The 13,866-nt window shown below is 43.4% G+C and overlaps 1 protein-coding gene across 12 annotated transcripts in view; it reads right to left on the reverse strand.

Moving 5' to 3' along the window:
• HnRNP-K (Heterogeneous nuclear ribonucleoprotein K) overlaps positions 1-13,866 on the reverse strand; it is a 90,809-nt gene that overhangs the window by 38,784 nt on the left and 38,159 nt on the right. For 10 of the 12 annotated variants that reach the window (XM_086905110.1, XM_086905065.1, XM_086905143.1 and 7 more), the window contains 3 exons: positions 6,696-6,811; positions 4,347-4,403; positions 228-271 (listed from right to left, as the gene is read on the reverse strand). In XM_086905110.1, the coding sequence (XP_086761236.1) occupies positions 228-271; positions 4,347-4,403; positions 6,696-6,806 (212 nt within the window). In that variant the 5' untranslated portion in view covers positions 6,807-6,811. The remainder of the gene's footprint in view (positions 1-227; positions 272-4,346; positions 4,404-6,695; positions 6,812-13,866) is intronic. The other 2 variants (XM_086905319.1, XM_086905257.1) reach the window with 1 other exon arrangement.

Here is a 13,866-nt window from a genome sequence, read left to right on the forward strand (position 1 = left end):
AGATAGATAGACAGACATAAAGAAAAAGAATCATCGATAGAGAGAGAGAGAGAGAGAAAGAGAGAGAGAGAGAGAGAGAGAGAGAGAGAACGTCGTTGTCGTTCCGACTTTAAAAAAAAAAAAAAAAAAACAGCTGAGCGATCAATGAGGTCGCTGCCGTTTTAGGTATTTTCTTGTAATTAGAGACAAAGAAAAATAAGACATTAAGTAGTGGTGTTGGTCATTACCGTTCGGGTCCGGGGCAATCGGGTACAATGATTGAGGCTTTGTACTGTCGGGCCGTGGTGGTTGGTGGTTGGTTCATTGGTGGTTGGTTGGTGGTTGTTGTCGATTGTTGGTAGGGTGGTCCATTTGCCGATCAAGTCAGGGTCCGTCGTTCCGGGCAGGGCAACGGCAGGGCAACGGCAGGGCAACACCAGGGGGGCAACGCCGGGGTTGGGGCGGGGCCAGGGCACAAATCATCAACCAAGTTAGACATCACGTCTCTCACGGCTGGATTAATTTTCGCGGCTTAATCTTCTAACCCCTTCTCTTGTCTCCTTTCGTATTTATTTAATACCTCTACCAACAACCCCCCCGCCCCCCCTTTCACCTGCTCCTCCCACGTTCTATCGTCTCGTTTCCTCCCTTTCCCCTCGAATCCCGCGCCATCGCCGATCGGAGAAATATTTGCGTGGGAGAACGAGCGGCACGTTTCTCCCTTTCTTTTTTCTTTTCTTGTCGTTGAAAAAAATTAATCGGAAGAAATGACTCGGATCCATGTGTCTTCGAAATGAAAAATACCGAGAGAGAGAGAGAGAGAGAGAGAGAGAGAGAGAAAAGAGAGAGAGAGAGAAAGCATTCGCTCTCCTCCGTTCTCTCTCTTTCGCTTTGTTTTTTTTCGTTTAATCACGTTTAATCACGGTTAATTAGAGGAAGGAAGTTTCGATAATCAACATGCAATTTCCCGAACCGTTCTCGCTTCCTTTCTTCAACTTCCGCCGCTGGAGGATCGAGTTAAATAATAAAATATCGGCCGATATATTTTATCTTCTTTTTTTTTTTTTTTTTTTTCCCCTCTCTGTTGACAATCCCTGTCGATGATCCTTTGATCGGAGATAAATTGTTTCGCGCGACGAATTTAATTGCCGCAACGGGATATCTTCCGATTATATTCGTTAATCGGCTGATTGGCCGAACTTCGATTCGAAAGACGAGCGGCTCGGTCGCGCGATCGCGGTTAAACCAACCAATCTCGCCTCGATTTCCATCCAACTTTTGCCAATCGATCGTAGATACGCAGTTTCCTATCCTATCGATCGTCGATTATACTCGCAAATATTTCTCCGCACGCGCGACAACATTTTGCCAACACCTTCCCCCAAATTGTTTCCTCGGCCAACTCGAAACGAGCGACGCTGCCCGAGCATGAAGAATTCCCCCCGTTTAACGAGGGAACACGCGCTGCAGGGGGCGCAGCGACCGATGGCGGACACACGACGTAAATCCGAGTGGAAACGGTAAAAATATCGCGATTATCCCTCGAGATTTTTCTTTCTCTCGCTCCTCGGATTTGTTTGTACAGGGTGATTCTCTGCCGATCGACTCGAAAGTAGTAGCGCCATGCCGCTGAACGAACACGATAATCCCATGATTCTTATGCACCGTGTTTTCCAACGGTGTCCAACAATCGATCATGCGATAGAGATTTTTCTTTTTCTTTTTTTTTTTTTTTCTTCTTCATCGACACACGCGTCGATACAATAAAAATAGGATCCGATACCGCGATGGAGCGACACTGCTTTCGGGGATCACTCGACGGCGAGTGGATCACTCTGCATGGCGTACTTCCTGCCCTCGTCGGCGGGCACAAAAAATACGTACGAACCGGCTTCGACCCGATTATAATACTTACGACCAGGGACAAGATCGAGTGGGAACGACTCGTTCACGATTGCTTAATTCCATTAGCGTTTATCGCATTCTCGCTGGTCGATGGTTATTTTATACAGGTTGCTCGTTAGAAGTTCCTTGGAGAAGAGGAGATAGATGTACGAGGATGCGCTTCAGACGCGATCTCAATGAAATCTGACGGAACGTTATTACAATTTCGAGCAATTATGGGAGAAACAATCGAATTGAGCTTTTCGAAAGAATAATTTTCAATCCTTTATACAGCTAAATTCGATTCTGAAAATTGATTTTCCTCGCGATTGATCGATTCTCTGCAGATAAAAAAACTTACATTTCTCTTAGGGAACAGACAAAATTGCATCTGGATCCGAGAGATTCGAGCATTCCGAAGCATTCCTCGAGAAAATTCATAGACTGGAAATAATCGGTTAATCGGCTATGAGTTTCTTACTTTGGGTCTCCGTCCGTTCTCAACGATTAAACTCGCCGCGTTCACCGCGTCGAATCCACTCTATTTTGTCCCTGAGTCCACGTGCTCGTAACGTTTTACGCGTTTCGTCGTGAGAAACATTGTTGCCATTGACCGCTCTTAACGACGTTAAATTAAAAAAAGGAAAGAAAGGAAAAAAAAAAAAAAAAAGAAAAAAATACACGCGTACCGAATCGTCTCGACTGCTCCAATCGATGGATGCAATCGATCGTCGCGTCAGTCGATCGAAACGCGAGCTTAAACGCGAAGCGTCTCGTCGACACTTAAACTCGCGTTTGCGATTCTCTCACGATCTAAGCGATCAAGAAACGAAAATCGGTGGAAACTCGTTAATCCTAAATCCTGCGTGGTGTATACGTATTTCGCGCGATCTGAATTTCTTCTTAATTTTATCGGCCGGCGAGTAACGTAAACAAGCGAAGAAACACGAGGCTGCGGACGTTCGTCGCGTCGATCTTCCGCAGGGTGAGTTCTCGTCTCGGCGTCTCAAGGACGATGGTAGAAAGAAACACCGAGGCAAACGGTTGCGCAACAACGGCATCGATCGAGATACTCGCAAGTGTAATGCCTGTTACGTGCTCGACCGAATCGAACCGAATCATAATTAAAACGTCGTATACGAATAAAATCGTGCTATGAATATATATGTATATATATATATATATACACACAGCAATTCTAAATGGAATTTTTACGTGCGTCGAGAACACATCGTGCTTGCATTGATCTAAAAATATTCCCTTTTTTTTTTTTTCTTTTTTCCTTTCCACGGACTCTCTCTCTCTCTCTCTCTCTGTCTCTCTCTCTCCGGTTGAGCGTTCGAGCAGAGAGTTTAAGCTTGATCCCACGGTGTAATTTATATCGCGTTGCAACACGCCCGTTCCGACTCATTACCATCGATAATTAATCCTTTCGAGCTGGAATCGAAAGAGGTTCGATCGGTATGCGCGTGCAACAGGCTTTACTCGCGGGCCGCATCTTTAATCAATCGTTCAGGGTCGGCTGCAGTTTCACGCCCACGCAGTTTTACTCTCGGGCCACGAACGCGCGGAAACGGGCCGTTCGATCAATTTCCAGAGACGGTCGAGAGCGGGCAGATATTTGTGTATATATATATATATATATGTATTTATGTATATATATATATATATATGATCTGTCGGCAGGACGAATTGCGATAGACGAAAAAAGGGTTAACTTTCCAGCTCGAGAACGAAAAATATGCGTGATGAAGATATTTCGTACGTGTGTGTGTATGTAAATGTATATATAATTTTTAGATATATATATTGCATTTATCTTTGGTCGTATGTAGGTAAAAAGGAACGAACGGTTTCATAGTTTTCTAGAAAAAAAAAATAATAATAATAATAATAGTAATAATAATAATAATAATAATAATAATAATAATAACAACAACAACAACAATAATAATAATAATACTCTGCTAGGTCGGCTAATGAAAAAACGGGCTAAATACTGAACTCGAGAAAGAGAGACAGAGAGAAAAAGAGGGAGAGAAAACGGTACGTAATCTCGCAGCAAACACACGATTCTCGTTTGCACACACGTTTCAGAAATACGCTCATCGGAGCCTTCCTAAACATTCCAGCTAATCGATCGATAGACAAATGGTATGTAACATGTGTGGTCGTCTCTAGAAATTCGCGCGACAGATTAATCACGGTGGGAACGGAATAAAATATAGACTCGTGAAAAATGCGACGTGATTCGTGAATCAATCATTCGACTAAAGTTTATATTATACACTTCGCCATCTGGATCTTCTTTGTCTATCATCTTTCTTTTCTTTTCTTTTCTTTTTTTTTTTTTTTTTTTTTCTCTTTCCGATCGTTTACACTTCTTCTGTCTCTCGTGCTTGTCCCTCGAACACGAACGAACGACAGAGGAAACAAGATCGAGGGATACGGTAACGACGGGAACGGAAGAAGCAACGGCTTACCTGACTCCTCAGTTTGGTGATATTCTGGCCACCCTTGCCGATTATCGAACCGGCTACCTGAAATCCAAAATTTTCAGATTTTTCAGATTCAGAAATATACTATGCATAAACTTGATAAACAAATAATTCTTTTCTTTTCTCCTAAACGAGATTCGAATTGGCAAGAATTGTTCTTCTTGCGTGTTCGAAAGTATACGTTGGATCGAAATTTCATTCTCTAAAAATGATCTTCTTACGTTACGTTCTTCGACGATAATTCGAACGATAAAAAACTACCACAGCCACCACTTTTCAAAGAACGATGCGATAATCGCGGAACCGTTTCGGGGATAACGTTTCGTGCCAGAACAAAATAACGCGTTAAAATATACGCGATCTTAAAATATAATCGTGAACGGTGACTCAAGTTCCCGGCCTCGACCCACAGCCACGGGGGATCTATCCGTGTTATAACTCGCGCTCCAATTTCTCGCCCGATTTTTCGTGGGAATCGAGGCGCGGAAGGTCGTCCCGATCTCGTTCCTTTTCGAACGGTTTCGGCCACGGTTTTCCACCGCGCGATTAGCGGCGATAAGCGGCCGATATATTGCGACACGGCACGGGACCGTGGCGTAAAAACGCGTGATTGTGCGTTGCCGCGATCGTGAACGAGATTGCATTACTCGACGGAAAAGAGGAGCGGTCCATCGATCGACCCTGACACCGACATTGCGCTGCTCGATCACCGTCTCCCCGCCAACGGGGATAAAAATCGAAGCGGTTGGGCCGCGAAATCGACGGAGGAGGTCGATACGCATCCAGGGGAGCGCCTCCTTTGTGCCTCCTCGATCGATTCCTCCCTTCTTTCCATTCGCGATGCAATCTCGTTTTATTAAGACGCGAACGAATGAATTTCGATATGGGTAGTGGCACGTGCTTCTTCTTTTCTCTCTCTCTCTCTATTCTTTTCTCTTCTTTTATACGCGTGGTATATGGCGTATACGTGCTCCCTCGAGAAGCACGATTTCTCTTCTTAGGAGAAAATGAAGAGATCTCTGATATATTTTTTTAAGACAAGATAAAACTTAATAACGGCAAAGCGAGTAATATTGTAGGCGAAAATCGGAGCCAACACTTTCCAAATAATTTCATAATTTTGGAAGGAAAGAAAGAAAGAAAGAAAGAAAGAAATTCTTTATCGATTTGTAATTTTTCTCCCTCGTTTAAACCTTTCGCTACTATAGTCGGCCGACTAGTCGAGCGACCATAATCGCTCCGCACAAGATTGTATCGCGTATTGTATCTTTCTCTGGAAACGTAGCATCGATATTTTCTTTTTATCGTCGATTTTTTTTCTCTCGATAAACAAAGCAATTCGAATTGTAAACGCGGTCTTTCTCTCACGATCTTTCTCGAGCAGCGTGTACATTTTTGGTATCCATCGTAAAGAAGAACGTTGGAATCGGTCGAAAATTCGTTTCGAAAATTGCGGCGGGCGGAAGAAAGCGGAAGAAAAGTGGAGGACGGTTGGCCGAGCACGGCGACAATGACCGGAAGAGAATCGTGTTCCGCGAACGTTCCGGCACGAAACGGCGCGTTATGACGAGCGGCGGCTTCTGCTCGACCAGCTTGTCGCGTGGAAAAAAAAAAAAAAGAAAAAAATCGTGGAAAATCGTGTAGCAAACGCGTGAGAAAGAGAACGTTGGAGCGCGGTTGACAAAGCTTATCTGGTCGAGGGAAACACGGTTGGAAAGATTGTTGCGTAATCTCGTTTGGAAATTGAACAATGAGAGAGCAACATTTGGAGAGGAAATTGCACACGCCTCGTCTCTCGTTTCTACGAAAGGTGAAACTAAAAAAAAAAGTTTCCTTCTTTCGTTTCTCTCTTATTGCGTTTCAAAACTGCTTTGCAAACAAGATTTCGAATTTTTCTCCTTTGTAACAGATCTTTGTAATAGAATCTGAACGAACGGTTAGAAAAGAGAGAATACGTGATACGTGATGAATGATCTAACTACTACTCGAGCGCTCGAGATTGTTCGAGAACAATTCTGTTCTTAGTTTCGTCGAAACGAGTGAAACGAGTGGGGAATAGAAAGTAAGAACACGTGGAAGGATTATATTGTCTATAATCGCAATAATCGTTTTGTGGAAAACGACAAATTTATAAATAGAAGGAGAAACATTTTCTCGAGAATTAAAAAATACATTGGATAGTTTCTCCATACAGGATTTATATATAATCGTTCCTTTCGACTCATATTTCGTCTAAAAGGAAGCGGCGCTCGATCGACCGACCGACCGATCGCCGCCTCCAACTTTGCGAAACTGGTTCCGCCAAGACTGGGGGAACAGCTGATAAAATCTTACCTTGCTGGGGATCAGAAGACGAAGTTCATCGTCACCCTGTCTGTAACGCTTGTGAGGACTTGTCGGTCCTCCAGAACCTGTCATAGCGCCTGCATCAGCTTCTCTCTTCATTATTTCTGCAACAGAAAACGTTAACCCACTCTTTAATCGATTATCCCTCGCTTCTTTTGCCTCCATTATTTATTATTATTATTATTATTATCATCATTCAAACTTAATACAAAAAAAGAAAGAAAGAAAGAAAAATGTGTCATTTTTACCCGAAAAGAAAAAAAAATTTGGGATCAATCGCGAATAAATCGCGTTGATTCGAAACAAAAACGTAATGGAAAAAAAAAAAAAAAAGAAAAAAGAAAAAAGCAACAGAGCGGTAATTCGAGGGCGCGTCACGTGCTCGAGTTCAGCTCTGGGAGGAAAGGGGGAGGGAAACCACGTTTCCCCTCGACATTTTCAACACGCGTCCCGGAAACAACACGGACGACGCGGACCGCAATTCGTAATAAACCTATAAACATGCTTCGTATTCCTGTTACCGTTTGTTTGCGGGGAGGCAGAGGGAGGGAGGGCTGAACGTTATGCAATTCATTGTCCGTTAAATCGGTTTCGCTCGGTTTAATGACGTGGATTGCACCGATGTAACTCGGCCACGTTTACCGATTAAACGATCCGTTCTATCTTTGAATTTGTTCGTAAGATTTGAAACGTAACAGGTCCCGTTCCCTCCTCCAATTGAAGCAAGGATGAGCGAATTTTCCTCGCCTCTTCTTCCTCGTCTTTTCGTTTCGAAAGATGGTTCCAATTAGTTTGTTGAAATTGATAGATGATGTAAGTGATCAAGTGCGTTACCTAGTTCTTTTTAAGTCTGAACTTTTGCTCTATCATTCGATGATTGTTGTTCCAATTTAAGGGACGAAGCCTTTTTGGAAATTTTAAAAGATGCGTGGCATAATGAAACGAATGATTTTTGGATGTGTGTCTCGGGATGTTTCTGTTCCCGAGGGAGAAATATAAATATAATTTTCGACGAATTGAAAGCGAATTTCGTGGATGATCGGGGGTGGTCAGGGATGATTGGGAATTTTCTCACGATCACGCGTATCTATTTCAACCCCGGAAGCATTTATATCGCGACCCTCGCCTATTAATTCAGAGCGGAGCAAACGATATTTCCTTCGGTATGGAATCTTTGGAGCCGCGCCGGTCCCCGAGTCGTCAAGATTCATGGCGCAATTAGGGCCTCGAAATTGCTTCCTTCCGACCGCCGAGAGCGTCGTATCACCGGCTATAAACCGCATAAAAATCTTCCAATTCTGGCAATCTCGCGAGACCGATAAACTTATTATTGCTTCACAAAATTCATCGTCCCCCTTTAAAAAAAAAAAAAAATTACCCTACTTCGAAACACTGTTCAAACTGCCAAATAAAAATGCAATAATAACGCACATACGATCTTTTACTTATTCTCCGATACACATCCTTTTTCCACAGAAACCTCGTCGATTAATCGATCCTCGCGTCGATCAATTTTTTCGACGACTCGCGTGGAAAAAATTGGAGAGACGACGAAATATTGGTAGATCGAGAGGGAGGGGAAAAAAGGAAGGAAAAGAAAAAAGGGAGGAGGAGGAGGAGGAGGAGCGGACAGGACGAATCGATAGTGGACGGCACGCGACGTAAATAATTTACCGGGAGGCGATTCGAAGGGTGACCAGCGACCCGTGCGCGCGCGATTCGTCGTTTCGATTTCATTGCGGCGATAGGGGAGAAGAGGCGACAGGGAAAAGCGCAAGAGGAGCGTGGCGAAGGTTGGTTTCGCGGCTCGTTAAAGAATCACGAGGCACGAAACCCGCGTCACGAGAAATATCCTCCCGCCTCGAATATGGAATACGCGATTGTCGGGGATCGCTTCGTTAACGAACGCCAACCGAGGCCGAGCTTTTCGAGATCGTGATTCGCGATTTTCGAATCTCGTCGAAACTCCTGGTTCTACCGTGGTTTCGTTTCCACGCTTTTTAATCTCGGCCAGACACGGCGGGGAATCTTTCCAATTCCCAGGGAGAACGTGAATTTTTAATGGACGTCGGATGTAGAAAGGTGGAACAAGTGAATCGATGCGAAAATTCGAAAATGCGAAAATTCGAACGATCGAGAACGCGCGCGAAGGTGAAATTAGCGTGGAAATTTCGATCGTTGTCGTCGATAAACGTTTTTTTTTTCTTTTCTCGCGAAAAATTAAAAATCGCGAATGAACGCATTTTTTAGGTACGACGGAAAATGGAATTTCGAAGCTTTCGAAGAGGAAATTTTTATCGGTGCAAGTGATTTCAATAATTCAATTCCTTGGAGGGGACACGTACGACGCGTTACATGTTTTTCTTCGTATTTTTCGCGGTATTCGATCAACGATGAATATTAATGCGTCCGACTCTTTCGAGACAAATTTGTTCCCTTTGACAATGTTGTTTGCTCGCCTCGGCCGGTGTGAATTTTTCGTAAAAAACATGGAAGCAATTTCCTGCCCTGTCGAACAACCGGAAACATTCTCGTCTCGATAACTCGATCAATTCCCGCCGTGTAGCGCGATCCATTCGGATCCACGGACAAAACCATTTGATCAAACGATTTCAATCTCTCGTGGAAATGATAAAAAAAGAAAAAAAAAATCTAAATATGAAATACCGCCATTGGTTCGTCTTGAAAAAAAAAAAAAAAAAGAAAAAAGAAAAGAAAAAAACGCTTCGCCATATCTCGTCAACACAAATTTGTTCCCAATATCCACTTCCTCCTCCTCCTCCTCTTCTCCGTTCACTCTTAAACCACTCTACGTTTTAAAAATCGGGAGGAAGAAATATACGCGACCATGGACCGTCCGCCGTTTATCCTTGCAACAAGATTTATTTTTACCATGATGTTTTCAACAAGCAAGCAAGCGTGCGTGACCAGACCGTGTCGTGACACGAAAAGGCCTCCTACCTCCTACGTTTCTACCTTCGTCCAACCATTAGGTTGGGTGAGACACGAGGGGGGAGGAGGGTTGGATCAGTCGATCGCTTCATAGAAGAGACACGAATGACAAAATAACGGGTCGTGCGGGTAATTTCCGCGTAACGCGGCGATATTCCGTCGGGGAGGGGTATGAATTTATCAACCACGTATCTTCCACGTTAAAAAATGAAGCAATTTGTCGTGTATCGTAACGATCTGGTGTTTTTTTCTTTTTTTTTTTTTTTTTTTTTTCTTTTTCCGCAGCTTTCCATAGTTCGAGGCGGAATCGAACCCGGAGCAGGAGATCGATTTTATTGCGTATCAATTATTCTCGCGTCACCCGTTTTTAATGCGAAAGGGGGGCAGGGGGGAGGGAAGGGGGAGGGGATAAAGGAGGAAGAAGAGGAGAAGAGAGAGACGGATGAAAAGGGGCGCCAGAGAGTCTGGAACGAGGGTAGCGTGAGGCGCCGAAGAGTCCAGTGGCGGCAGCGGTGCATCGACTAACCAGTCCATAACCAGCCCGCAGCACGCCACTCGAAAGGGTCGGCGGGCTGATATATAGGGACACGGGATGGAGGGCATCAAAGCCAGGTCGAAGGGGAGACCGCAATTAGGAGCTGAAAGTAGCTTAAACTCGCCTAAACCTGACGCGGGAATTTGAACTTGATGAACTTTCCACGCGTCTGAAACGCAACTGTTTGCGTACCGTGTTATTTGTAAGCCTTATACCAAAACTTCGAATTTATTCTATCATGGGATGAATCGAAAGCAGCGTGACCTTGAATTTTGAAATTGTGTTGAGAGATTGTAATTTTGTACAGGGTGGGTTTTTTCTCGAAAAAAAAAAAAAAAAAAATAACACGCGAACAACACTGTTTCCGCGTAACGAATAGAAAAATTCGAATTTCGAAACGTCTCGAAAGAAGGATTGATAGAAGTTTAACGCAACGTAATTCGAAAATCGCCACGTATCGATTCGAGAAAATTATTATAATACGTAGAGTGAACGAGCAAGCGATTATTTGGGTCAAAGGAAGAGGATCGAGGGGGAGAGAGACTCGGGTTCATCCATGCCTCTGGGAAGAAACGAAGTCAAGTGGATGGACGGTCAAAGGAAAAGAGACGGAAGCGGGAGAAGCGCCATCGAACCAGAAGAACCGAAATATTCCAATTTTCGCGGAAATTCGATGAAAGAGGCTTAACGAGAAGGGGAATCCATGGTACGCGGGGATCGAGAGCGGCCTCTTATCGCGGTAATTGCGCTCCTAGTAGTTACGCGGCCCGAGTAATTATTTCGACGTCGCGCAGACGACGGATATCCGGGATAATTGCAGCCAGTGCGACAATGATACCCGAAATTGCTCGCTGCTTCTAAAATATGATGTTTGCGAGCCCTGCCTCTCCCTTTACATACCTTTCGCGTGAACCTTGCGTATAACCTTGTGGTATTATCCCTCGTCTCGTAAACGACGCGATGCTTCTTCTTTTAACTTTTGACCGTGAAAATTGAAACGCCGCTGCGCGATCTTTGTTCTAACGCTCGATGGTAATCTCGATAAATAATTCTCGATTAATTATCGAAAAATCAACGTTTCAATTAAGTTACTTGTACGGTGTTGTAGAAGAATGAATTCGCTTTGGATTGATCGAAAACCTTGATCGTTTTGTCAAGAAAAAAAAAAAACGACGTGTATCGTATACGTTTATTCTATACAAGTTCGGCCAAAGTTCGTTGACTTTATCGACTGACGTTAAATGCAACTCGTGTAACAAAGCTCGCCCAAGTGGATCACGTTTATCGCGCGCGTAACTTTTCGGGGGAAAAGGAATTTCGAAGATGCGACAAGTATTCGCGGTTTTCCATTGGAGGAAAATAAGTGGATAATTCGACGAAGTCGAAGAAATAGAACGACTCTCTTCGCCATTGCCAGGCTGCTAATTAGGTCAACGAACAACAAACGGGCGGCATCGCTCTAATGCCAATTAAACGAAGAAAACTTAATTGGTTACGTCGACTTGTTACGTTATTTATGTAACCGGAGAAAAACCAGTTTTTCTGTTAACCAAATAGAATAGAACGAAAATACCGATATCGCTGTGCTTTAATTCTCGATTGAAGATGCAAATGTTTCGTTCGTAATTCGATTTCATTCGAAATATGAATCCGGTTGTGACAATTCGTCAAAAAAAAAAAAAAAAAAAGCAAGAATTCCATGTTCATAATTTTGTGTAAATATACAAAGTTTAAAGTAAATTTCGAGTAAATTTATTACCTCCTTCGCGATTTTCGTACAATTTTCGCATCGATCCAACAATTGTCACAAATTATCCTGTCGGCCATCGCCAAAAATTCTCTCGCTAACATCATTGTAGCGCGATAAACTATAGAATTGGGTAAGAAGGCCGATTGCCAAATAAACAAACGATTTGAAAGACGACGAAGGAAATCGAAATGGAAAACGAGAACGAAATGCGAAAATCACGGAACAGGCTATAAAAATTCGAGTCGTCCCCGTCCACGACGAAAAAAACCTTGTTTACCGTTTTTACCACGTCTCGCTCGCCCCCGTCTCTTTTCAAACTCCTCTCTCGCGGAATTTTCCTTGTAATTTTGTGAAATCACTTCGTTTATTTAATCCCGCAATTGATTCGTCCTTGCCTCGTGTATCGAAGATCCGCAATCTTTAATCTCTTGATCGCCGCGATAAAATTTTCTTCAACAATGAAATCATTCCCCGACTAACGTGTGTCTAATTCTTAAATAAGCTAATTTCAAATCGTCTTTATCCAACGTCATTGTTCACACCGAATGGAATAAAACCAACACGTTGTCAATATTCGAATTTTATTCTACTTTTTCTTTTTCTTTTTTTTTTTTTGCTCGAATTTTCACAAGAATCGGAGATCATGATGTTGATTCGCATTAAAGTAAAGGGATGCCTCAGATTCTTCGGATCCTCCCCGTTCGATTCGACACGAGAGGGAAGAGAAACGAAGAATGTGGAAAGAGACGTGTGCGAATATCGGAAGACGTATATCGCGAACGGAAGGATGGAAGAAATGCTGGCAGGTGAGATTACCGGGTTCGGTCGAGGCTAAACGGAGTTGGCTTAGAAATTCGACGCTTGACGTCACGCTTTCCATCGGCTTCTTTAAATAGAGTGATCAATGATATCGTTGATTGGACGGCCGAGCCTTCGCCCCAAATACCGGTCGACCAACTGCGTGTATGAAAATGCATCGCACGATTATCAATGCGGGCATATATTCGCCACGTTCCTTTTTCGTCTCGTTTTTTTTAAACGTCGTCGTTTAAACACCCGACGATTAGCTCCATGATTGCTGTACTGTTTGCGATACGATTGTTTTTTTCAACAGGAACAATCGAATTCGAAAGGCGAGACAGAGGAGCGGCGTTATTTGCTAAAAAAATATTTTTAACCACGGCAAATATCAATGATCGTAAAACACGAGATTATCGTCTTATTTACGTTTCATCTTTCTTTATCGTCATTATCGTTTCTTTATCATTACGTTTCCTTATCGGTCGAGGCTGTATGATGGAAAATCGAGAAAGAACGGGGAGGGGGGAGGGGGAGGAGGGTGGAATTCAACGACGGAATTCAACTTATCTCTTTTATTTCGTTGTTAGTTAAGCGGGAAAAGCGCAGGATTGATTCGTCGAATTTCATTCGTTTCGAGAAACTTAAATCCATTCTCGATGCCTCGAGACTTGCGCCAATCCCGATAAGAAATTACGAAGTGCGCATTATCGCGCATAGCCTGCTGGATTCTCGCGGAATTGTGTCGTTTTCCTCCATTTGTCGAATGACGTGTCAGAAAGAAATAAAGTTGTGCCGATATCGCCTCGATTTGACTCTCTCGATAAGTGGAACAATATCAATCGTGAAACTTCGAACGGAATCCGTCGCCGTTTTGCTCCAAGAAAAATAAATAAGTAAATAAATAAAAAAGAAATGGAGGATAGAAATTTTACGGAGATCTCGCGCGCAGAACGATCGAGAAACGGAGAAAACCGTGAGAGAGAGAGAGAGAGAGAGACGAATCGTGGTAACGGATGAAATCAACGGGATTTCTCGTTGACAGGCCACTTTTCGAAGAAGGAGAAACGGTTGAAACCGGGTAGAGAATCATCGGGAACTCGCACTTTCCAAGCAAATACCGA

This window comes from Apis florea, unplaced genomic scaffold (genome assembly GCF_048593485.1).
Source record: "Apis florea isolate Af1SG1 unplaced genomic scaffold, ASM4859348v1 contig_1615_pilon, whole genome shotgun sequence".
In the NCBI taxonomy this organism is placed as follows: domain Eukaryota; kingdom Metazoa; phylum Arthropoda; class Insecta; order Hymenoptera; family Apidae; genus Apis; species Apis florea.